The following is a 25,679-nucleotide window of genomic DNA, read 5'->3' on the forward strand; positions in this document are numbered from 1 at the left end:
TCGACACCTCAAGTTTGTAATACAACTGAGTGTAGCGTTTTTGTGAAAAATAAACTAAATTTTGGTGTACACTTATACATTTCTCTGTCTTTGTCGTTTGGTATCAAAAATTTGTTAAACTATTCCAAACATTCTGTTCATCGAATGTAGTTATAAGACATAATTTAAAGTATCAAATCTAATAAACGGCACGCGAAACTGTTGAAACATCAGTTAACCTTCTTGACCAATAGTTTGAATAGAAATACAATCATTTCAATAACAAAATTTGAAACCCTGATAGAACAATCAAAAAAATTTAACATGTAAATCTGAAACGTTGACAACATGACCATACAATATGTCGGAGAACAAAATACTAGTGCGTATAAGTAACACTTAACAACACATTGTTCGAATATAGCCTGATTTGGTACAGATTGACCCCTTTCCTTAATATTGAACAATAAGACAGCATACAGTTTTGAAAACAACAATCACAATGTGTCTGCTACTCTTGGACGTTATCTAAGGTTCCCATAGCTGTTGGTGAATATACTGTCGCTTAAGAATACAAAAGAATCTGGAAACAACATTCATTTTCTTTTTTCCTAAAATTTAATATGAGCGTTACTTAAGATCAACAGTGCATATTATAATCCAGATATATTATATGTATACATATTTATTTATCTATATTGTTTATTCAAATTATCTTTTATTTTATATCAACAGATTCCAGAGTCTGCCTCATCGATTTGGACATGCAACAGTTGCCCCAAGTACTGTTTAGATACAGAAAAAAATAAATCTACAAAATTTATAGTATCTTTTTTTTTGTGAATTATTTAACATAAGTTCATCCATTGTTTTGTGGACTACGTGTTATTCAATCTTTTGTCATACCACATCTGCCTATATGCCCATGTATACTTAGTGGTTAAGCAACAACAAAAAATCCACAAGATTAAGTGCACCGTGGTTTTTTTTATAAGTATTAAATGCTTATATTAAATGAAGATGATCTTTCGATTATGTAATTATAATAAGAAAGACAATAGCAAAAGGATTAAGAAAAGTTTAAATCACTCGTAACTTCAAGTCCTTAAGGAAGGAATGTGATACGAACAACAAGCATAACATTTATTTGACAATATACAGCAACAAATAATTTGCTCAATTTCATTTGATGACAACTGATCACTGACGGCCAAACTAATGGTCAGTGTAAAACAATTTCTAGTTACTAAACAGATACATGATAGATCAAAGAGTAAAATTTGAATGAATAACTGCCAAAACTGGCCGTTTTGTTAACTCACCATTAAATGCTTACTTGCCATGACAATGCTATGCAGTAGGTTTTTCTTTTATCTTTTTTTTAACATATAACAGTGTTATAACACAATTACTTGCATGCATCGGATGACAGGAATAGACTTTATAATATAAAAATAAAATGATGTGGTATGATTGCCAATGAGTTAACATTTCACAAAAGACTAAATGACCCATATATTAATAATTATAGGTCATCGATCGACCTTCAACTGTGAAGATAGCCCATACCGTAGAGCATATTTCAGTTTATTTTAGGAGAGGGTATGTTTACTCTTCCAGAACACCAACTGACATGAGGCCTTGTTTTAGCTTTGTTTAGGTTTGGGATATGATATTAGCTTTTTAAATTTCAACATCTGTGTTTCAACCGATAACAGTCTTGTCCATCCTTTTAAAAAATGTTTTTTTCTAGTTCAAAATTATTTTTTGATGTTCGTTTGAGATTAGGAAATTTCATTACAAATGTTTACGATTTTAATGATGTCTTACGGTTAGAAAATAATCAATCAACAATCCGCCATTACGTGATGGCTTATCACCTTATGTTTCATATACTCTTGGAGTTAAAGGACTAATGATACATGGAAAACACCATGTGTTTACCCTTTTTTTCCAGCCCATTGATTAAGACTGACTAACATAATCCCTTATAAAAAAAACTGTTTGATCTCTGGTCTCTATGAATAGGTATCAAAGGTACCAGGATTATAATTAGTACGCCAGACGCGCATTTCGTCTACATAATACTCACCAGTGACGCTCATATCAAAATATTTATAAAGCCAAACAAGTACAAAGTTGAAGATATAATATAGGCAGTGTTCTTCAATATATAATTTATGATCACTGTTCAGTGAAGATTTAATTATAAAGCGTCTTCCTAATTCATTTTTAAGGACAATTGAAGATCATGAAAAGAATCTGTAACTCCAATTAAATTTCGTGGTTGTAAGCAAAGTGTTCTAAAATATACAGAATAATATAGAGCAAACAATAAAACACAAATAAAAACACAAAAAAGCACCGTTACAACTCCAGAACGACAACATTTCTCTACCATGTACTAGTATTCTTAAAACATAACTACTGAACCGCAAACGAAATAGCTTGAGGAATTGCAAGAAATATTGTTTCCAAAAAATATTGAAGTAACTACTGTGGATTCGTTATTATTCGTTGGATACCAAATAACAAATACCGGGAACCACGAAGTTCAATGCACAACGATTTACAAATTTTCAATAAGAATGAATGTGGACGTGGCCAAACCATGAAATCAATTAACCACGAAAATGCAAGATTTCTCCAATTCGTGAAAATAGGTACCCGCGAAAATAAATGAATCCACAGTATACAAGTTACAATGTATTCAACCTTATCATCAGCTAACCTTTATTGAATATATATTTCTTTTCTTAACTTAAATGTATCTGTTCTAACCTATAGTCCCGCTTTCCTTAAAGTCGTAGATAATAAAGCGCCAGTCATTTATTATAATTTTTATATCATTTTTAACTCAGCACATGAACGCACAGAATTTAAATGGTAAACAAGAATAAAAAAAGGCTGTCAGTTCCTACCTTGTCCAGTTGCCCCAGTGTGTTAATATTGTAATCTTGTAGTTATTCCCCATCACATCGATCTTTTGTAACCATTGATATTTATCAAGAACCATTGATTAGGATTCTACTAAGGATAAATTGTTATTTCCGGCCTGACATAATTAGTTACATGAATGTGCATATTGTTTGGTATTTGAATGTTCCAGTCCCAATTTGGATGTGCCATCAAAATCTTATAGATTTTTCTTAGCCTAAATTATACATGCTTCACCACCAGGCTTAGTCTAATAAATATTTAGTCCTGTGGATTATTCATTATAGTTAGTGAAATATGAATTTCCAGTAAATGCTTAATCAACTTACAATTTCCAAATGAGCAAAGATTGGTTTCCTGACTAGAAATGGATCCTTCTGAGAAATCATCTTAGTGCTGGTGCACTAAACTTCATAAGATTAAGATTATACGTTTTGGAAAGTTGTCCTGATATTTCTCTGTTACAGGCAGGCACAATAGGTCCACAATGGCTGACCATCTAGACATATATATATATATATATAAATTGGTTATTGCTGCAACCTGTACAGAGACTCACCCAAATGACATAATTAAATCGAAGCCTACCCAAGGTCCCTTACAATATGGCGTATTGAATTTTGCCGTATATTCCTTATGCGAAGAAATTCTTTTTTCTAAATGTCATATTTTCGGTAACTCGTTTTTCTTGCCGAATAAATGTACAAATAATAATGTTAAGACAACTCTTACCTTTTGCAAACTAATAAGCATCTAAATTGTTGAAAATGGTCTTGTTTAATGTGTGACATTCAGCTTTGCATCGAGAACAGTAATATTTCATAGAGTATTTTGAGATTGTTTTATTTGTTTTTCAATACGGAAGATAGTTTTATTTATTCTCGGATTCATAGTCCGATTGTTATTGTTTATAGATATAGGATGATGTGGTGTGAGTGCCAATGAGACAACTCTCCATCCAAATATCAATATAAGGGAAAAAAATTCAATCGCATTCTGAATGGGCTTGGGCTAAAAAAGAGGGACGAAAGATACAAAAAGGACAGTCAAACTCATAAATGTAAAACTAACTGACAACGCCATGGCTAAAAATGAAAAAGACAAACAAACAACAGCACACATGACACAACATAGAAAAACAAACAATAAACCCCACGAACCCCACCAAAAAACTAGGGGTAATCTCAGGTGCTCCGGAAGGGTTAGCAGATCCTGCTCCACATGTGTCACCCGTCGTGTTGTTTATGTGATAAGCTGTGCTGAACAAATAAATTTAAAAAATGAAAACAATCTTAATAAATTCATGCGTCCGAAGGTACCTTCAACAGGACTGCTCAAAGACAAAAACGTGTGTATTTGAAAGCCAAGGATTAATAAGAACCGACACAGTTAGTAGCCTTTCAAACCATTCATTACTGTTTTTGGATATGCTAGCAAATCAATAAGAAAACTTCATTGGCATGTATTTAATAGTACAGAAGGTTCAAATGATGGATATTGTTGCGTTAGTTGTCGACTTGAACTGCGACAAAAACTAAAGTCACAAATATTATAGATACCAAGATGCCAAGGAGCTATACTCCGCAATATAATATTCATTAAAACCATATGGTTCATCAATCCAAATTTCGTTATTGAAAAAATGCTATTTCTTAAATGAGGGCTTTGGGTCTGATAACCGACATTGTTTAAACGTTAGATACTACAATTTATGCCATATTACGTATTTATGACGTTAAGCCACCCACAGTTTATCAATCGTCATCTGATGTCACCCTTGCCTGAGGCAGGTACAATCTTTGTTTCGAAATGCTTATAAGTAAAATTTGAAACAGACTATTCAAGAAATACCCAATTATCGTATACACATGTCTGTCCAAAGTCAGTGAATGTATAAGTCATATTGTTATTATTTGTTGTAATTTTCAGAATTTGGTTATGTCGACGTTATGCTTTCAAACACGCTTTAATTTTAAAATTTCAACAATTATTTCCGATCTCAGGAAAAACATTTTGGCAAGATTAAGTCTTTCGGCATGTTTACCCAATATTCAAGCGAAATTGAGGATAGAAACAATTGATAGTAGAAACGGGGAATGTATCGAAGGGTTAACTATCCGACTAAAGATCAAACAAAAAAAGATAACACTATTTAAAGGTCATAACATAGCGAGAAATCCCGCATCCGGAGACGGACATCAGCTGGCAATATTAACAAAAATGTGTACTAGTTCAGAGAAAATGGATATCACAATATACTCCGAAGCATACAATTGAACCAAAATTAAAATAAAATATAAATCAATTGCTTTAAAAAAGCAATTGTAGGTGGTCTTTCCCCCTTTAGAATTAATTGAATGGGGGAGGGGGTGTTTGTTTGTTTGTTTGATTGTTTGCTTGTTTGTTTGTTTCTGTATGGGGTCTATATTATTGTTACCGGAGAAGTTTCATGTTTAGTTTGGAAAGTTTTTATTTTATTTTAGGTACAGCGCGCGCGCCAGATTGACGAGACATCACGTGACACGGGTTTATAATAACGAAAACTTAGTCTTTTTATTTCTCTTTAGGTCGGGACGTTAAACAGACAACATCTATAGAGATGGAATGTACACAATGTAATTTCTTTTGTCATTGTAGGAAATTGACATTTTCATCACAGTTCACGAGCAGTGCATGTTTTGGATTTAAATGATCCGGTGTAACTTTAAAACACATTTATTGATTATTTTCTGATAATGTACATTTTTCAGCACCTGTTTGTAACACAGATTAATATTTCAATCTCGGAGCGGACATTTTATTGTAGGTTTTTACTGAGATTTTCGGACCTAGCAAGCGATTTTTACAGCATTGCCATTTCTTTTCCCTATGAAAAGTCTTGAGAGATATCGGCACCACGTTGTTTTATGAACCTTTAGTACATGTATGCCCTGCTGACTGCAAATTTTGAGGTCGATTGTACTTGTAGTTTCAGAGAACATGTGGATTTTTTTTTTCAGAAGTGACGTAAGAACAATATTAAATTTCAATTTTTCTTGAATAAATGAGAGTTTGCTCCTTCAATAAACTCATGAATAAACAGTCATACAGATTGATTGATTGATTGATTGATTGATTGATTGATTGATTGATTGATTGATTGATTGATTGATTGATTGATTAGTTGGATGGTTGGTTGGTTGGTTGGTTAAACACGTTGGGTAGGGTCAATTGAAACACGGAAAAAGACACAAAGAAGATCTTGGACCCTATATTAAACACATGAGACGGAAACATGATTGGTTGATCATGATCATGATTGATTGATTGATTGATTGATTGATTGATTGATTGATTAGTTGGATGGTTGGTTGGTTGGTTGGTTGGTTGGTTGGTTGAACACGTTGGGTAGGGTCAATTGAAACACGGAAAAAGACACAAAGAAGATCTTGGACCCTATATTAAACACATGAGACGGAAACATGATTGGTTGATCATGATCATGATTGATTGATTGATTGATTGATTGATTGATTGATTAGTTGGATGGTTGGTTGGTTGGTTGGTTGGTTGGTTGAACACGTTGAGTAGGGTCAATTGAAACACGGAAAAAGACACAAAGAAGATCTTGGACCCTGTATTAAACACATGAGACGGAAACATGATTGGTTGATCATGATCATGATTGATTGATTGATTGATTGATTGATTGATTGATTGATTGATTGATTGATTAGTTGGATGGTTGGTTGGTTGGTTGGTTGGTTAAACACGTTGAGTAGGGTCAATTGAAACACGAAAAAAGACACAAAGAAGATCTTGGACCCTATATTAAACACATGAGACGGAAACATGATTGGTTGATCATGATCATGATTGATTGATTGATTGATTGATTGATTGATTGATTGATTAGTTGGATGGTTGGTTGATTGGTTGGTTGGTTGGTTGGTTGGTTAAACACGTTGAGTAGGGTCAATTGAAACACGGAAAAAGACACAAAGAAGATCTTGGACCCTATATTAAACACATGAGACGGAAACATGATTGGTTGATCATGATCATGATTGATTGATTGATTGATTGATTGATTAGTTGGTTGGTTGGTTGGTTGGTTGGTTGGTTAAACACGTTGGATAGGGTCAATTGAAACAGCGAAAAAGAAACAAAGAAGATCTTGGACCCTACATTAAACACATGAGACGGAAAGATGATTGATTGATCATGATCATGATTGATTGATTGATTGATTGATTGATTGATTGATTGATTGATTGATTGATTGATTAGTTGGTTGGTTGGTTGGTTGGTTGGTTGGTTGGTTGGTTAAACACGATGGTTAGGGTCAATTGAAACAGCGAAAAAGAAACGAAGAAGATCTTGAACCGTATAATAAACACATGAGACGGAAACATGATTGATTGATTGATCATGATCATTATTGGTTGATTGATCATGATCATGATTGATTGATTGGTTGGTTGGTTGGTTGGTTGGTTGGTTGGTTGGCAAACACACATAAAATTCTTCAAGAAGTGCCCCAAATCACATATGTACATGACCTTGACCTTTGACCTTGTGACCTTTGTCAAGGTCATTGCTTCACAATGTCATTGCAAAAGACCCTATGTGTCAAGGACCTTTTGTTTAAGAGTTTTGCCTAATAATGGCTTTTTATAAACCATCAATGGGGGTTATGTCCCTTACATAATGGTAAAACCAATACAATCATCAAGTAACAAAGTTGCCCCTTGAAGTACTCAGCATTTTTCACTGCTTAAATTTTCTGTATCTATAACCATTCAAGAATTATAGGGAAATCAAAGACATATGAAAATCTAAAATATGACCTTGACCTTTGACCTTGACCTAATTTTCTTAATTAGGAATCAGGGGACTCAAATAAAAACATTCCAGGGTTATACGGTTAACGGTTTATGAGTTAAAAAAATATAGCGACAAATTTATTCCGTAAAGGTAGATAACTCCTATAAAATTTCATCGAATCGCTTCGATCCAAATACGCCAAAAATTACTGAGGATGTAACGAACAATTTGTGAAAAGAATTTTGTCGCTATCTTTTTTTGTTACGAAGGAGATGCACACACATGATAAACAGTGAATAGGGAGATAACTCTCACAAAGAAAATGGTTCGGCTTAGCAGGGTGAAATTTAAAAGCGCATAAACTATACGATACCATATGAGAAATATCTAAGCGACATATTGCGAAACAAACATTTATCGCAAGAAAAAAATTTGGCGGAAGAAAAAAAATAATAATAATAATAATAATAATAATAATAATAATCAGAACAAATACAATAGGACTTTCCACAGAAAAGTGGAAAGACCTAATAAATATATGAGCCTTCTTGTCTGATTTGTTGTTTTGGGGATTAAAAAAACAACACCATATATACATGTGGAAAGAAACGAAAAGAAACCAAACATGCAAAAAATGATTACATGCTTACAGATAATGTCGCAATGTGGAATGTCAGTATGAGTATTAGTTTTGACATTTTTAAGTACAAACGTGCTATAAAGGTTCGGACGCAAGAAATTAATAACGTGTTGTTTTCAATATTATCAATACTAAGAAGTTGGTAATACTATAAAAGACAAAGCAAGCCTTCATACTGTCAAACACCACATTCCATTATAAGCAGGTAAGACCTAATCATAAGTATTGTCAATGTATTCTGTTACACTTAGTTTATTTATTAGCCTATTTTTGTTGAGTTGAAATATACTTTTCATTGGAGAAAATGTATTTCAACATTTATAGCATTTATTAAAACTCAAAAGAAATCTTTTGATACCATTTTCAGTACCAACAATTGAAAAAAAAAAAACATTTTATGCTTCTCAAATTTTACAAACTTTTCACAGTACTTTTGTAAATACACCTAAAACTATCCCATTCATGTATTACTACTTTGACAATTATTTGTAATTTTTGTTACTTATATCTTCTTATACAAAATGTTATAGCACATCATTTTTTATTCACTCATTTGGAAAAGAAACAGAAATAATCATGGGATGAGTTATGCCACTATGTTGAAAGGAAAAATATTATTATTAGGTCTTTCCACTTTTCTGTGGAAAGACCTATTGTTTTTCTTCTGATTATTTTTTTTTTTTTTTCTTCCGCCTAATTTTGTTCTTGCGATAAACATTTGTTTCGCAATATGTCGCTTAGATATTTGGTATATGATATCGAACAGTTTATGCACTTTTGAAATTTACCCTGCGTAACCGAATACTTTTCTTTGTAGGAGTTATCTCCCCAAACACTGTTTTCCTTGTTAGCGCATCTCCTTCGCAACCGTAAAAGATTACGACAAATTTATTTTATAAAATTGCTCGTTATATCCTTCGCATGATTTGTCCAATTTCGACCGAAGCAATATGAACGCTCCATATGAGAGTTATTTCCCTTTTTGTATTTGAAATTTTGAAATGTATTTTAAACTGGAACACCATAAGTGATAGAGACCTAGGATCTTTTGATTTGAGGTCCTTAGTCCAAAAAAATGAAAATTAGGTCAAGGTCAAAGGTCAAGGTCATATTCTAATTTTTGAATTTGTCTTATTTTCACTCATTTTCATTAACCTTATAAGATATCGACAAATTACTTTTACTAAATTGTTAGTTGCGACATGTCGTAACATAATAATTTTGGTTGAAAGGGTGCGTAGACAATAAATGGGAGTTTTAGACCTATCATATCTAAAATTATGCGTTAAGTGATATAACTTATTTACCATACATATTAGAGACCTAGGGTCTTTTGATTTGAGATCCTCAGTTTGTGACCTTGAAATTGAGGTCAAGGTCAAAGGTCAAGGTCATATTCTAAATTTTTGATTTTGGCTTATTTTCACTCATTTTCATTAACCTTATAAGATATCGACAAATTATTTTTACTAAATTGTTAGTTGCAACATGTCGTAACATAATTATTTTGGTTGAAAGGGTGCGTAGACAATAAATATGAGTTTTAGCCCCTATCATATCTAAAATTATGCGTAAAGTGATAAAACTTATTTACCATACAAATTAGAGACCTAGGGTCTTTTGATTTGAGATCCTCAGTTTGTGACCTTGAAATTGAGGTCAAGGTCAAAGGTCAAGGTCATATTCTAAATTTTTGGTTTTGGCTTATTTTCACTCATTTTCATTAACCTTATAAGATATCGACAAATAATTTTTACTAAATTGTTAGTTGCAACATGTCGTAACTTAATAATTTTGGTTGAAAGGGTGCGTAGTCAATAAACGTGAGTTTTAGCCCCTATCATATCTAAGATTATGCGTAAAGTCATATAACTTATTTACCATACATATTAGAGACCTAGGGTCTTTTGATTTGAGATCCTCAGTTTGTGACCTTGAAATTGAGGTCAAGGTCATAGGTAAATTTGACGTTCTAGATTATGACCTTTGCTTAAAATTCATATCTATACATCATAAAGCCATAGGAATTGACATTTTAGACTGATTTTTAATATTTTAATATCAAAATAGATATTTACTGGTGGAAAGACCTTCAATTGTTCTCTGAACAATTGGTTTTTAATTCCTCTATTCTTTGTTTATCTTATAATTGTCGTCTCACGTCTTCAATTAGTTCAAAATATGTTTTCATCATTTGAATAAAAGATCGTCATAAATTTTGTATATATGTACGATGTTTTCAATTTCTTTGCACTTAATGAATATTCTTTAATAAGGTTCGACTATGGAGGACTATAGTTCTTAATGATTTTTCATATTGCGTTCTAGTCTATTTTGTTATGTATTGCTTTTCTATTTTGGTCAAGCATTTATAGACATCGCAGAATAGAGGTAGGTCCTAGTGATTTTTTATTCCCATCGAAACAGTTCAAATAATTTAATACACAATTTTATAGCCTGTGTTCCAATAACTTGCTACAGCAAACGGGATGTGATAACTTTGTATATCTGTTTATCGTGATTAATATTTCCTAAAACATTCTCTCGTGAGCATTTAACCTTTAGGGTCATTACAGGGAGTGTGCCATCCTTGGAAAACTTTCAATATAGTTCCAATAGGACCAACTTTTCTAGATTATACACTGTATTTGGTTTGATTCTAATGTTTAATTACTATTGATATATTCTTTCAGCTAAATACTTGAAGATGAAACTTGCTTTTGCTTTATTGCTGTTGTTACCAGTAGTGTTTTCTACACCACAGAAAAGACTTATTTTTGGTAAGTGATCACAGGGCAGTTGTTTCTTCTTTAAGAAACTCAGGTTTCAACTTCTTTAAGTAGAGCTGACCTTAGAAATAAATGGCTCTATTGTATGTCCTGTTGCTCGTAAAGGTTTTCAACTGTTTCGGTTTATATGCGCATCTTTGATCGTTCCTGACGGATGTTAATCCAGAATGAGTGAACTTTATGAAACAAAAGAATAAATTTAACTTACCGAAGTGGATAACTTAGTAATTACTTTTTTGTGTACTATTGTATGACGAAACGGGTAATAACTTTCTTGTTTTGGTAGTATTAAGCCTTGACAATTAAGTGAGTGACAGTATTTTACCAGTTACATGTAGTTATAGGTTTGAAGCTATTGTACAAGTTTATTCCAAAGATTTTGAAAGGTATATTATAGTATTAGGTTTGTTATTTATCTGATCTGATTATTTTTTTTTCATATGCTGGATTGGAATGTAATTCAAATATAACATAATTCCATTAGTGTGCTGAAGTGAAATATCATTTAACTGCAATATGTTTTAAATATCGATACTTATTGTGCACAACGAGATATAATGAGTATGAAATCTAACTTAACGAGAAGTTGAAAATTGTACGGAATGAAGTATTATTTCTAATTTTCATGTTCATTTTGAAAATATTTTTAGTGCAATCATAACTGATCGTTCTAACAGTTTTTATAGTGGACATTTTTGAAATATTTGAAATTTTTCCTTTCACACTTTTTTCTTCATTAAAACTGTATATCATGTAATGATGAATTAAGTTATATATTAATGAAATTGTAAAGATTATGAACTTAGCATCTTTTTTGATTGATTCAAACTTGACTGTCCCTTTGATATCTTTCGTCCCTCTTTTAATAAAATCAAAATCTAAATATCGTCGAATAAGCAATGGTTGTTTTCTATTTGTTGTAAAAAAAATTCCCGAGTTTTGAATGTTCGGTTGGTGTTTTTGAATATCAGGCAAAACATATTAATTCAAAAGACTCGCAAAGTCTAATGAAGAATTAAACTTTCAAAATTAAATCAAGGGCTCTACCAATAATGTAGAAATTCTTGGGAAAAAGACATCTGCTGTCCTTATGAAGGTTTACCGTTACAGTAGATAATTACCATCAAATATAATATTGATGGGAACTTTGGTACGTCTTAACATAGTATGGGTGTCTTTCGCCATCTTGGAATGTCAAAAACACAGAATTTAAGGTCAAGATTTTCAATCAAATTAGCAAAACGTGATATAGAAATGCAAATAACAGATGTAATTTGCATGTAGAAGAACATATTTATAAGATTATTACTTCTAAATATTAATATTTTTACAAGTTTAGATTTTTTCTGAAGGAATCTACATGGAATTTTGCCATTTTGTATTTTAGCCGGAAAAAAAACCGCACGGTGATCTCATGTTGTCTTTTGTTATTTTTTAAAAATCATTTTCTAAAACCTATCTTCTCGTATTTAATTTTACAATTCTATCATTTAGTTTAGCTTCTAAACACATAAAAATGGTTTTTTTCTTCTCTATAATACATACAAATCTGTCATTTTGTCATAACCTGTAGCTTGAGAAAATGCACGGTGACCTATCATTTTTATTATATTTTTGAACATATTCAATATATACTACGTTTTGGAAAAATATGAACAAATTTTATCATTTTCAATTTAGACTCCCATACCACCTTAAGAAGTTTATATATAATTTGTATGACCTAAAAAAAACAACCCGACAGAAAGAGTAAATAACCGTGAAACAGCAACCTAACGTCTCAAAAACAAAGATGATATCTAAAAGTCAACAACAACTGACATATGCCTATGTAATTTGGCAAGCTCTAAATAGTCGCAAGTCTACTAAATGATTTCTAATAAAGAATAAGTGTCAGTTCACCAATCGATAAAACCATATACATTGTTCATATTATTATAAGCAGGTAAGAAAGTTGTGACAGATTTTTTTTTCTATTTTAGATACGTTATTCCAAACTGATGAACTGAAAACATTAGTAGACGGGATAGTAGGTACATTAGGTACTAATGCAACTGAACAGGCATGTGAAACTGAATGCCACACACTCATCCAAGAAGATCATCTACTTCAATTTGGATGTCCATTGATTTGTAAAAGGTAAACATATATTGGTTTTATTCTTTATTTAAATTGAAGAGGATTTGTATATTATCATTGAAAGTATGTTTTAATGTTATATATTTCCCGTCACCTCATTTGTTATGCAACTGAGTGTATCGTTTTTGTGAAAAATAAAATAAATTTTGGTGTAATCTTATACATCTTCTTTGTCGCTTGATATAAAGAATTTGTTAAACTATTCAAAACATTTTGTTCATCGAATGTAGTTATAAGACATACTTTAAAGTATTTAATCTAATAGACGGCACGTGAAACTGTTTTTGAAACATCAGTTATCATTCTGGACCAGTAGTTTGAATAGAAAATACAAACATTTTAATAACAAAATTTGAAACACTGACAGAACAATCAAAATATTTTAAGATTTAAACAACCATCAAAATGTGCTTGGTACTGTTGGACGTTAAGGTTTTCACAGATGTTGGTGAATATACTGTCGGTTAATAGTACAAAAGAATCGGAAAACAATATTCATTTTCCCTTTTCCTACAATTCAATGTGAGTGTTACTTAAAATCAACAGTAGTTCAAGGGAACATATTATAATCCAGATATATATGTATACATATTTATTTATCTTTATTATTTATTCAAATTATCTTTTATTTTATATCAACAGTTTCCAGAGTCTGGTTCACCGATTTGGACATGTAACAGTTACCCAAACTACTGTTTGAATACAAAAATAATAAATCTACAAGATTTACAGTATCTTGGTTTTTGTAAATTATTTAACATAAGTTCACCCAATGTTTTGTGGACTACGTGTTGTTCAATCTTTTGTCATGCAACATCTGCCAATATGCCCATGTCTACTTAGTGGTTAAGCAACAACAAAAAATCCACAAGATTAACTGCACCGTGCTTCTTTATGAATTACTTTATCTATAAAAATAAAGAGATATTGTATGATGGCCAATGAGACAACTATCCACCAAAGTTCAAATGAAGTTGACGCATGCCAGAATATGCAACCGATCAACCATCAACAAAAAGAAACCCCATACAGTATAGCTGGCTGCGAGTACTTTCTGATCTGTGCACAGAGAAAATCCCACGTCCGGAGACGGGATTCAGCTAGCTCCTACACAAACATTTGTACTTGTTTATTGAAAATTGACGTAGCATTGAACTCAGAAACATACAAATGAACTGTAATTGACTTGGTACAGGATAAAAAAATGCAGCGGGATTGAACACGTTTTATGAGATCTCTACCCTCCCTTATACTTCGTTTTATTTCTCCACTCAATTGATTAATTGTCTAATTTGTATTTTTTCTCCTTTTGAAGAGACCATTATCTTTAAATAAAGGCAACAGTAGTATACCGCTGTTCGAAACTCATAAATCGATAAGAGGTCAACGACACAACATTAAAATGTAACACACCTAGAAACGAACTAAGCATTTAAACAAGGTGAAAAAAAATATTAAGCTAATTAACATAACATCTTACAGATATATTTTGACAAGTAAGAACTGTACATGTTTAGTTCATAAGATTCCACATAAACATATGGTATTCTGCAATATCTTTTTCATAGAGAACGTTCAAAAAGGGAATTAATTCTGCCATTATTACCTGTATGATCAGGAGATAGGAGTATTTTATAACGGAATTATTCTCTCAGATATGAATATTATTCAGAATAAAAATAAGTTGAGTTCAAAGTCGTACCAAAATTATCACATGCTTTTTTTAAATGAAGATGATCTTTCGATTATGTAATTATAATAAGAAAGACAATACCAAAGGATTAAGAAAAGTTTTAATCACACGTAACTTCAAGTCCTTAAGGAAGGAATGTGATACGAACATCAAGCATAAAATTTATTTTACAATATACAGCAACAAACAATTTGCATTTGAGGACAACTGATCACTGACGGGCAAACCAATTGTCATTGTAAACCAGTTTCTAGCTACTAAACAGATCCATGATAGATCAATGAGTAAAATTTGAATAAATAATTGCCAAAACAATGTTTATCTTTTTTAACATATAACAGTGTTATAACACAATTTCTTGCATACATCGGATGAAAGGAATAGACTTTATAATATAAAAATAAAATGATGTGGTATTATTGCCAATGAGTTAACATTCCACAAAAGACTAAATAACCAATATACTAATAACTATAGGTCATCGACCTTCAACTATGAAGATAACCCATACCGCAGTACATAAAAAGAAATGAGATTATAAGCAACAAATATAATAAATAACGAATTCAATTAACGAATATTTCTGTTTGTTAAATGAATTGATGAAGATTTTATTCAAAATATGAAATCATCATGATGCAGTAGAATTACAGAAATTCATGTACGGCACTTCCTCTGCAAATGCAATAACGTAGAGATGATACATTGTCAAAAAAATAACCCAAACTCTATGTTTATACTATGTTAAAGTTGGTCTTAGTTCACTTTAAAATGACGACCAGAGTTGACGGTCTTTTTAAGTTATACAAATGATAAATATAGAGTTCAACAAATAAATTAAAAAAAAAAACGAAATTAACCTTGACATTGTGTTGCTTAAAGTAAATTTTATAATTAATTGATTAGATGAGTGGAAATTTGAATTCACATTAAACGAATTCGGCAACATGTAAATAATACTTTCATGTGAAATGAAATTTTCATGTGGAATAACATTTAATCATTTATAATGTACGTAGTTTAAATACTGTCTTAGTTATAACTATGAGCGGTCCGAGTTGACTTATAAGCCCGTCCGAGTTAACTCGGAGTCGAGAGTCAAAATTCTTTGTACAAAAATACTGAATTCCGAGGAAAATGCAATCGTTAATTCCCTAATCAAATGGCAAAATCAAATCACAAAACACACCGAAACGAGTCGTCATATTTATTCAGTTTACTATATGTAAAGAGGAATGGGATAGAGGTTACCATTGTCACCTACTGGAAATTATTCCAAATCTTCAGCTTGTGCTGAAACTTTATCTAAAAAAAATTAGATATGTTTACAAAATTACAAAAAGTTCTCTTTTAATCATATTTATATGCAATGCAGTTACTTTCTTTCTACCCCCTCGTATTTTGTTTGTCGTCATTGTTTTCGTTTTTTCTCCATCCCTCTCAGAACTTATTAAATATAAATATAAACAATGTAAGAACCTTCATGTGCATCTATATTAATAAAAGTATTTTCAGAAATTACATGATATTGATGCACTTGTTTTGTTGTTAAGAAGCTGTTGAAAAAAGAGGGGCGAAAGATACCAGGGGAACACTCAAACAAGAGTATAATCTTTAAAAACAATGCACTGAATAACTTTATTTTGAAAGATTGTTACGGGTCGGGTGTGTGTGCCCCATATATAAGTAACATAATTTATAAATGGTTGCTGATGACTATACTATTTGCAAAACAATTACTATGTGTATGTCAACCCTGGTGTCGAGTTACAAACTCCTTAATACTGGTCGCGTAGTTGGATAATTATCACAGCAGTGATAGCGTAGCAGGCAAAATAGCTGAGGCACTGGTTAAAATATATTTGCTCAGAAACTCACATAAAAACCCACCCGAGCACTTAAGTAATAAAATATACAGGACCCCCCTTTGTAGTACGTTAATCATCCGTTCCTTAGCTTTAAATATATACACCAATATTCATTATCAGACATTATTCAGATAATAATTAGAATAGTATAAATACTAAACTCTAAAAGGATAATCAATACGGATAGTCCCTTATCACATTGAAAAATTAAAAGACCAAACACGTCAATCGACTGAAAAACAACTGTTATATTCCTGACTTTGTACAATATTCAGACATGTATTGATCTATAAAATGTGGGATTAAATCTGGTTTAGACAGTTATACCACTAACTTGTATGACAGTCGCATATAATACCAATTTACTAACAACAAAATATGAGCAAATCAGACATAATAATTGAAGATGCCAAAAGTTGGGGTAGTATGGCTTATTGGATTTTGTCGTATATTTATTATGCTTTGAAGTGTGTATCTAAAAAAAGGGTTAAAATAAATGTGCAAATAATACTTTGAGACAATTCTTACCTTTTGTAAACTAATTGCATCTAAGTTGTAAAGGATGGTCTTGTTTAATGAGTGGCATTAAGCTTTGCATCGAATATAGGTACATTTATTAAAGTATTTTGAGACTGTTTCATTTGTTTTCTGGTATGGAAGATATACTTATTTGTTCCCGGATTCATAGTCCGACAGTTATTGTTTATCTATATAAGGAAAACACAAGATTCCATCGCATACAGTATGGGCTAAGCTGTGCTCAACAAATAAATTGCAAAAAATGAAAACAACCTTATTAAATGCATGCGTCCGAAGGTCCCTTCATCAGGAATGCTCAAAGCCGAATACGTGTATTTGAAAGCCAATCAGGTATAAGAACCAACACAGTTGAAGAGCTATATGATGAGCTGCATGCATCATTTATAAAGATGTATTTGGATACGTTTGCAGGACAACTAATCGTCTTTGATATAGTCTAGTTAAACAAATATGATGATGAATTAACAAATCAAGTTTGTGACTCTAACTAGGTGTCCTGTGTGATAAACAAGCATCAGCTGACAAATCAATCATGAAAAGTACAAATGGTGAATCTCTGACCATTATCATGAAAAAAAGTTTTACCATTTCTATTTTAGATATTTGTCTATGTTATTAAGTTTGCGGACAGAACGTGCAAATCAACTGATTTTTAGCGAATATTTTACGCGTGTAACACCTTCTCAACGACTTTACAGCGTTCAATTATGGTGAAATTCTTTAAGTGTTGTTCAATACATATAAGATTTATGAATATGGTCGGGTTGTTGTCTATTTGACACATTCCCAATTTCCATTCTCAATTTTAATACTGTTGCGTGAATCAACTTTGTACTTTATTAAAATTAGCCTACATTTACGACAAATAATCTCATCATATATGCGTGCACTTAAAAAACAATCAACGTCATTGTTAATATCTGCTCTATTTTCTCGTTTCCATTTGTTAAGCAAACAATATTTTCACGAAGAAAATCATAATATATTGTGCTTTTCTTCCAGTATGCTATCGTGAAGCTAGTGGTACAACTATGTGGTTGTCATCAATTGCTTCTTTTACTACGTTGTTTTCACTTTTCGAAGCATCACTATTTGCCAAATAACTTAACCAGGCTACATTAAAAACTGTAAACAAACAATTTTAAAATAGAATATATGCTATACAATTTTATCGATTTTTGTGCATTTTTCCTTTGATCTTTTTTTGTGATAATTTTTCATATCATGCTACTCGCTTGGGATGGAAAATTATCGCTAGAAAATAAGGAGGCACGTGACATTGCTTATGATTGACATGAAATTGACAATGTCGATAGGTAAAATAGCGATAAATAGATTACCATTGGTCATCTCAACTCGATAGCTTTTCGCGCTTTCGCCGTATCGGCTTAAGCGAGAAAAACAATCTCGTTGAGATGATCAACGATAATCTATAAATCTCCACATTATCCGTAACCCATTTGTATCCAGTAATGTTCCTACTTTTATCTTGTCTATATAAAATTGTAACCTCATTGCAATATAAATCATTGTATTAAAGCATCGTTTTGCGGTTGGTTGTCCATTCTTTGACATATCCGGATTTGACATCCAGTAATGGGCGCGCAGCTAATGAATTGCACCAGATCTTCGGAATATATTGCTTGTGCTTCTCAATTAACCGGATATCACTGACGACAATTTATTATTATTGTGCAAGTCATTAAAAAAAATAGTCCTATAACATTGATACAATATCCTTGAATATTTTTGAGGTTCTTGGTGCAATATCCTTGAATATAACTGTTATTAGATGATTTGGAGCAAAAGGAATATTAGTTTCCGATGGTAATATGTATAGGGAGGCACATTACAAATATTAATAACAAACTTAAGGATATTTTATGTAACGAAAAAACAACGAAGAAAGAAGTTTAAACAAAGAGTGAACATGGGATTATAGAAATGTTCTTTACGCTAATAATATAAAGGCATTCTTACAAATATTACGGATTATTCTACTGTTATAGTAGCCTTTCAAACCGTTCATTACTGTTTTGGAGATGCTAGCAAATCAATTAGGAAACTTCATTGAAAGTACAGAAGGATACAAATGACAGATATTGTTGAGTTCGTTGTCAAATTAAAACGAGACAATAACAACAGATTTGACTTGCTTTACGACAATAGCTGAAGTAATAGACATTGTAAGTACCAAGATGCAAAAATTATATGGGCGCTATACACCGCGAAATAATATTCATGTAGACTCTATGAATCAGCGATTCAATATTCGTTATTGCTTTAAGACGTTAAGCAACCAACAGTTAATCAATCGTCATCTGATGTCACCCTTGACTAAGGCAGGTAAAACCTTAGTTTTCGAGATGCTTTTAAAATCACAAACAATTCAAGAAATACCCAATTATCGTATACATGTCTGTTCAAAGTCAGTGGATGTTTACAATGGATGTAACTGTTTATTGTTATGTTTTAGAATTTGGTTATGTCGACGTTATGCTGTTAAACACGTTTTAGTTTTAAATATTTCAACAATTAATTCCGATCGCAGGAAAACATTTTGCCAGATTAAGTCATTCGTCATGATAAACCAACATTCCAGCTTAATTTGAGAATAGAAGCGATTGAGATTAGAAACGGGGAATGTGTGATAGAGACAACTATCCGACTAATAACAAATAAAACTCAGAAGCCACCAAAGGGTCTTTAACACAGTGAGTAAATTCCGCATCTCGAGGCGAGCTTCAATTGGCCCTCTAAACAAAAATGTTTACTAATTTAGTGAAAATAAATGTGACACTATATTCCGAAGCATACACATGAACCAAAATTAGAATAATTAAATATATGAACCTTCTCGTCTGATTTGTTGTGTTGTTGGCTTCAAAGGAAGAGCATATTTCAATGAGGAAAGAAAAGAAAAAAAAACGAACACGTCATAACTATTACATGCTTACAGCTAATGGTGTAATGTGGAATGTCTGCACGATTATTAGTTATCACATTTTAAAGTACAAACGTTCTACAAAGGTTATCGATACTAAGAGGTTTGTAATACTATAAAAGATAAAGCGTGCGTTTCTACTGTCTCACACTACATTTCATTGCAAGCAGGTAAGACATATTCATAAAAATTGTCACTACTATGAATATATATCTCATGTCTTTAATTGGTACATTTATCAGAATATGGTTTTCATCAACTTCGTACTTTATTTGGCCTTTTTAACTTTTTTGGATTCGAGCGTCAGTGATGAGTCTTTTGTAGACGAAACGCGCGTCTGGCGTATATACTAAATGTAATCCAGGTATCTATGATGAGTTTATTGAAGAATAGATCGTCATTAATGTTTTACAAATGTACGATCTTTTCGATGTCTTTGTACTTAATGACTATTTTTGGATTAGGTCCAACTATATAACATTATAATTCATAAATTATATGCCATATTGTAATCTGTTTTTGTTATGTATCTTTTCGCTTCACCGTTTTGGTCAAGCATATATAATTATCGGAGAAATAAGGTAGGTTTTTGGGAATTAATTATTCCCATCGAAACATTTTAAACCGAGTCTAAACAAAACTCCTACAGTCTGCGGTTCCATTATTTGCTATATCAAAAGGAGTGGAATAAATTCATCGTAGATAACACGAATGAAATTTTGTATGTACGCAAGACACGCTTTTTTGTCTTCTAAAGACTCACCAGTGACGTTCGAATAAAAAATAGTAAAAAAATCAGATAAAGGACGAAGTTGAAGAACATAGATGACCAATTCCTTAAAGTTTTGCCAAATACAGGTAAGGTAATCTATTCATTATTCACCTCAGAAGCTAACAAAACCTTTAAATAGACTTATTAAGAAGGGATATAGTTACGATACTGTTGTCGGGTTATTAAAGATTGCATATTTTGGCGTTAATATTGATTCACTTATAGGGTCTTTGCATCGCAACTAAACACATTTATTATTAATAAACCAGTTGTTGGCATGACACGGGTTATGTTCCTCTCATATATGTTATGATGGTATGATACTAAACCCCTCACGGGGAGGATTGTGCCTGAATTCATATGATAAAGACATAATTTTTCAATCAGTTTAATTGAAGTCTGGAGCTGGCTTGTCAGTTAACTGCTAGTAGTCTGATGTCATTTATGTATTATTGTCATTTTGTTTATTTTCTTTGGTTACATCTTCTGACATCAGACTCGGACTTCACTTGAACTGAATTTTAATGTGCGTATTGTTATGCGTTTACTTTTCTGCATTGGCTAGATGTATAGGGGGAGGGTTGAGATCTCACAAACATGTTTAACCCCGCCTTTTAGTTTCTTGTGTACAATTTGGAGTTTAGTATGGCGTTCATTATCACTGAACTAGTATAAATTTGTTTAGGGGCCAGCTGAAGGACGCTTCCGGGTGCGATAATTTCTCGTTGCATTGAAGACCTGTTGGTGACCTTCTACTGTTGTCTGCTCCATGGTCGGGTTGTTGTCTCTTTGGCACATTCCCCGTTTCCTGTCTCAGTTTTATGATGTAGAAAATCCTTTAGTAGTTAAAAAATTCAATGTTTTATAAACAGTAAATTTATAATTATGACAATATCAATGATAATTCAGGTCAACACAGAAGTGCTGACTACTGGGCTGATACTACCTTCGGGGAATATAAACTCCCCTAGCACTGCCATCTACCCAGTGGTTGTAAATCAACTCATCATATATACCAGGAACAACAGATGCGCGTTTTATATTAATTCTGTTTATTGTTATAACTATTTACCGAAGCATTATCTGGTGAACACTTGATCTTTATGGTCAGTACAGGAAAAATGTAAATCCTTGGGCAACTTTTAATTTAGTTCCAATAGAACTAACATATCTGGATTATACACTGTATTTGGTTTGATTTTAAAGTAGTTATCGTTTATTTAAACTATTGTTATATTCTTTCAGTTACAACTTTGAAAATGAAACTTGCTTTTGCTTTATTGCTGTTGTTACCAGTAGTGTTTTCTACACCACAGAAAAGACTTATTTTTGGTAAGTGGTCACAGGGCAGTGCTTTTCTCTTTAGGAAACTAAAGTTTCAACTTCTTCAGTCAAAGCTGACTTTATTTATGTTTTAATTTATGACAAAACAGGAAATAAATTTGTTGTATTTGGTTGTTGTTACTTGAAAGTAGAATGAGTAGTACTGTTTCACAAAACACAAAACAAACTTATATGACAGTGAACTATAATTCTTAAGCTATTATGCAAGCTCATTTCAAAAAAGTTTAGAAGAAATTTTGTAGCCTTAGATGACTTTTTTTTTATCTAATCTAACGTATTTTGTTTGAAAAATGATTATATGTTTTAGACACATGATTTAGAAAGATTTGATGTGCTGGATTGTAATGTAATTCAAAGTATATCATTCTTCTCCAAATGTGTCAACCTTATAATTAGATGAAATATCATTTAACTTCAACATGTTGATACTTATTGAGCAAAACAAAACTCAGAGTATTAAATTCAACTTATTGTTTTTTTTTTACTTTCAAGATGTTGAAATTTGTAGAGAATGAAACGAAGTATGACTGTTTTAATTCATTTTCATTTGACAATATTTTTCTGATGCATGTTAATGTGACTGTTCTTACCGTTTTTATCTTGACCATTTGTGTAAACATATACAGTTTTTATTACAGTGTATTCTGTTACACTTAGTTTATTTATTAGCCTATTTTTGTTAAGCTGAAATATACTTTACTCAAATAAATCAACTCATCGTGAATTAAGCTATAGTCGTTTTACATTTGTCTTTATTTCATTTTTTGGGTTTTGAATGTTCTGTCGGTATTTACCGATAGTTTTTCTATGTCAAAAAACATTGTGTAGACCCATTCGACAAAATTCAAAAGTTATATAGAATCAAAATTTCAAATTCAATCAAGTGCCATAATCTGTAAAATCTGTTGAACGGGCTGTTTCATTGATCAACGAAATTCTTGGGAAAAAACATCTGCTGTACATAAATATAGATAGAAATATCTGGACGTCATTAGAGATTTATATATTATTTGTATGATTAAAAAGACAAATAAGTTTATAACAGTGAACCAGCAACCCAAAATCACAAAATCACAAAAAACGAAGATGGCATCTGGAAGTCAAAATACAGTCTTCAAGCTTTAAATCAGCGCAAATATATTTAATGTGTTCTTATAATTAATATGCTTGGTTCCCTTGTCGATTTATGATATAAACATCCAACAAAGTTCTGACAGATTTTCTTATTTTAGATACGTTATTCCAAACTGATGAACTGAAAACATTAGTAGACGGGATAGTAGCTACAGTAGGTACTGATGCAACTGAACATGCATGTGAAGCTGAATGCCACACACTCATCCAAGCAGATCATCTACTTCAATTTGGATGTCCATTGATTTGTAAAAGGTAAACATATATTACGGGGATGTTGTATATTAGCATGCTTAAGATGTATGAATGTTGTATATTGCATGTAAACTCAAGCTTTCAAGGGTTTTGGATTATTATTTTTTTTTTAAATTAAAAAAAATGTTTTGAGTACACTTTATCACATTAAATTACCTGTATACAAAACCTTGAAATTTTCAAAAACTAAGGATTTTCTTATCTCAGGCATAGATTACCTTAGCCGTATTTGGCACAACTTTTTTGAAATTTTGGATCCTCAATAATCTTCAACTTTTACTTGTTTGGCATTATAAATATTTTGATTTTTATGTAGACGAAACACGCGTCTGGTGTACTAAATTATAATCCTGGTACCTTTGATAACTATTTACACCACTGGGTCGATGCCAGTGCTGGTGGACGTTTCGTCCCTGAGGGTATCACCAGTAGTCAACATTTCGGTGTTGACATGAATATCAATAATGTGGTCATTTTTATAAATTTCCTGTATACAAAACCTTGAAAATTTTGGAAAACTAAATTATAATCCTGGTACCTTTGATTATATCTAACTATTATCTAACCTTGTTGTTTTATATAAAATATTTGAAATATATTAAAACAATTCTGTTAATTTAATTGTTATAAGACATACGTGAGATTATAAAATTGATTGTACGGTGCATGAAACATGTCATTTACATCATTAGACTAATAACTGCGAATGGAAAATACATAAAACTCTTAATAAATCTGTCAGGGCCCGAACAGAACGAACAGTCACAATATTGCATGTCCAAATCTGATTAATTCATAAAGACCTAACAAAGGCGTTAGGTTATATTCTATTATCAATGTGCTTACAATATTTGGTTTACCAATATTCATATTGTCATAAAAGATACTAAGTTTTTTCAATTGAAATTAATTATAAAAAGAAACGTTGACTGAATTAGTCAGGTACGAACATCTGGAACGTTTGTTACACATAGAAAGGATAACTTCTCCAGACAATATCGGAGAAAATATGACATATAAACAAAAACAAACAATACATTGTAAATTTAGACTGACTTGGAACATGCAACATGTATTCGCTACTACTGAACGCTAGCTAAGGAAACCACGGCTGTTTGTTGAATACTGTCGCTTAAGAAAACAAACAAATCTGAAAACAGCCTTTTTTTCCTTTTCCTAAACTTCTATATGACAGTTTAGTAGAAAAACTATTGCTTCAAGGAAATATGATATAATCCAGAGATATATATACATCTATAGTATTTATCAAATAATCTTTTATTTTTCATATTAACAGTTTCCAGACTCTGGTCAACCGCTTTGGACATTCAACATCAGCTCCCATGCCAACGTCTATCTAATTGTAAAGCAACAAAATAAATCAAGATTAACTGTACCATGCTTTTTTTATGAATTATTCTATACTATAAAATAATTTGAAGATGTGATATGATTGCCGAGTGAATGCAAGACATTACAGACAACCGTATGGGTTTCAACAATGGGAAACACCTTACCGTATCAGTCTAAAAAAGGCAATAAAGTAAGGGGAAAAGTTACAGCCTTGTTTTTAGAAAACAGAAACATTGAACTCTAAAAACGTTTAAATCACACGTTACTCCGTTTCTAAATGTGATGTAAAATTGACCATTTCTCCAAGAAAGAAAATGTTAAGACTAAATTAATATGACACAGAATGAATCAAAAGTTGTGTTTAGTCATGAAGTTGCTACCACTGAAATATTTTTGAAACACATTTTACAGTGATGTCTAAGCTTAGTAGGGTTTAGTTGTTTAGTTTATCATGTTTTACACGTGTGCTCCTTTATTTTACTGCTA

At 31.7% G+C, this 25,679-nt stretch overlaps 3 protein-coding genes across 6 annotated transcripts in view; all 3 read left to right on the forward strand.

Annotated features, from left to right (window-relative positions):
* Window positions 1-802, forward strand: part of LOC139513225 (uncharacterized) — a 28,633-nt gene extending 27,831 nt beyond the window's left edge. For all 4 annotated transcript variants that reach the window (XM_071301521.1, XM_071301523.1, XM_071301522.1 and 1 more), the window contains exon 4: window positions 715-802. In XM_071301521.1, coding sequence (XP_071157622.1) covers window positions 715-772 — 58 coding nt within the window. In that variant the 3' untranslated portion in view covers window positions 773-802. The remainder of the gene's footprint in view (window positions 1-714) is intronic.
* Window positions 803-8,506: 7,704 nt separating this feature from the next.
* On the forward strand, window positions 8,507-14,024 carry LOC139513227 (uncharacterized). The gene is made up of 4 exons (XM_071301527.1): window positions 8,507-8,567; window positions 11,056-11,142; window positions 13,134-13,290; window positions 13,933-14,024. The coding sequence occupies exons 2-4, from the start codon at window positions 11,070-11,072 to the stop codon at window positions 13,988-13,990; spliced, it is 288 nt and encodes a 95-aa protein (XP_071157628.1). The 5' UTR covers window positions 8,507-8,567; window positions 11,056-11,069; the 3' UTR covers window positions 13,991-14,024.
* Window positions 14,025-20,441: 6,417 nt separating this feature from the next.
* Window positions 20,442-25,236, forward strand: LOC139513223 (uncharacterized). Its single transcript, XM_071301519.1, has 4 exons — window positions 20,442-20,505; window positions 22,353-22,439; window positions 23,684-23,840; window positions 25,138-25,236. The coding sequence occupies exons 2-4, from the start codon at window positions 22,367-22,369 to the stop codon at window positions 25,199-25,201; spliced, it is 294 nt and encodes a 97-aa protein (XP_071157620.1). The 5' UTR covers window positions 20,442-20,505; window positions 22,353-22,366; the 3' UTR covers window positions 25,202-25,236.
* Window positions 25,237-25,679: the final 443 nt, after the last annotated feature.

Source organism: Mytilus edulis, chromosome 2 (assembly GCF_963676685.1).
Source record: "Mytilus edulis chromosome 2, xbMytEdul2.2, whole genome shotgun sequence".
NCBI classification, from domain to species: Eukaryota; Metazoa; Mollusca; class Bivalvia; order Mytilida; family Mytilidae; genus Mytilus; species Mytilus edulis.

What these genes read in the sequence shown, in the direction of transcription:
- LOC139513223 (XM_071301519.1), top strand. Translation starts at nt 22,367, where the DNA reads ATGAAACTTGCTTTTGCTTTATTGCTGTTGTTACCAGTAGTGTTTTCT. An exon ending in ACAGAAAAGACTTATTTTTG is followed by an intron (nt 22,440 to 23,683) that starts GTAAGTGGTCAC and finishes TTCTTATTTTAG; the next exon opens with ATACGTTATTCCAAACTGAT. An exon ending in TGTCCATTGATTTGTAAAAG is followed by an intron (nt 23,841 to 25,137) that starts GTAAACATATAT and finishes TCATATTAACAG; the next exon opens with TTTCCAGACTCTGGTCAACC.
- LOC139513227 (XM_071301527.1), top strand. Translation starts at nt 11,070, where the DNA reads ATGAAACTTGCTTTTGCTTTATTGCTGTTGTTACCAGTAGTGTTTTCT. An exon ending in ACAGAAAAGACTTATTTTTG is followed by an intron (nt 11,143 to 13,133) that starts GTAAGTGATCAC and finishes TTTCTATTTTAG; the next exon opens with ATACGTTATTCCAAACTGAT. An exon ending in TGTCCATTGATTTGTAAAAG is followed by an intron (nt 13,291 to 13,932) that starts GTAAACATATAT and finishes TTATATCAACAG; the next exon opens with TTTCCAGAGTCTGGTTCACC.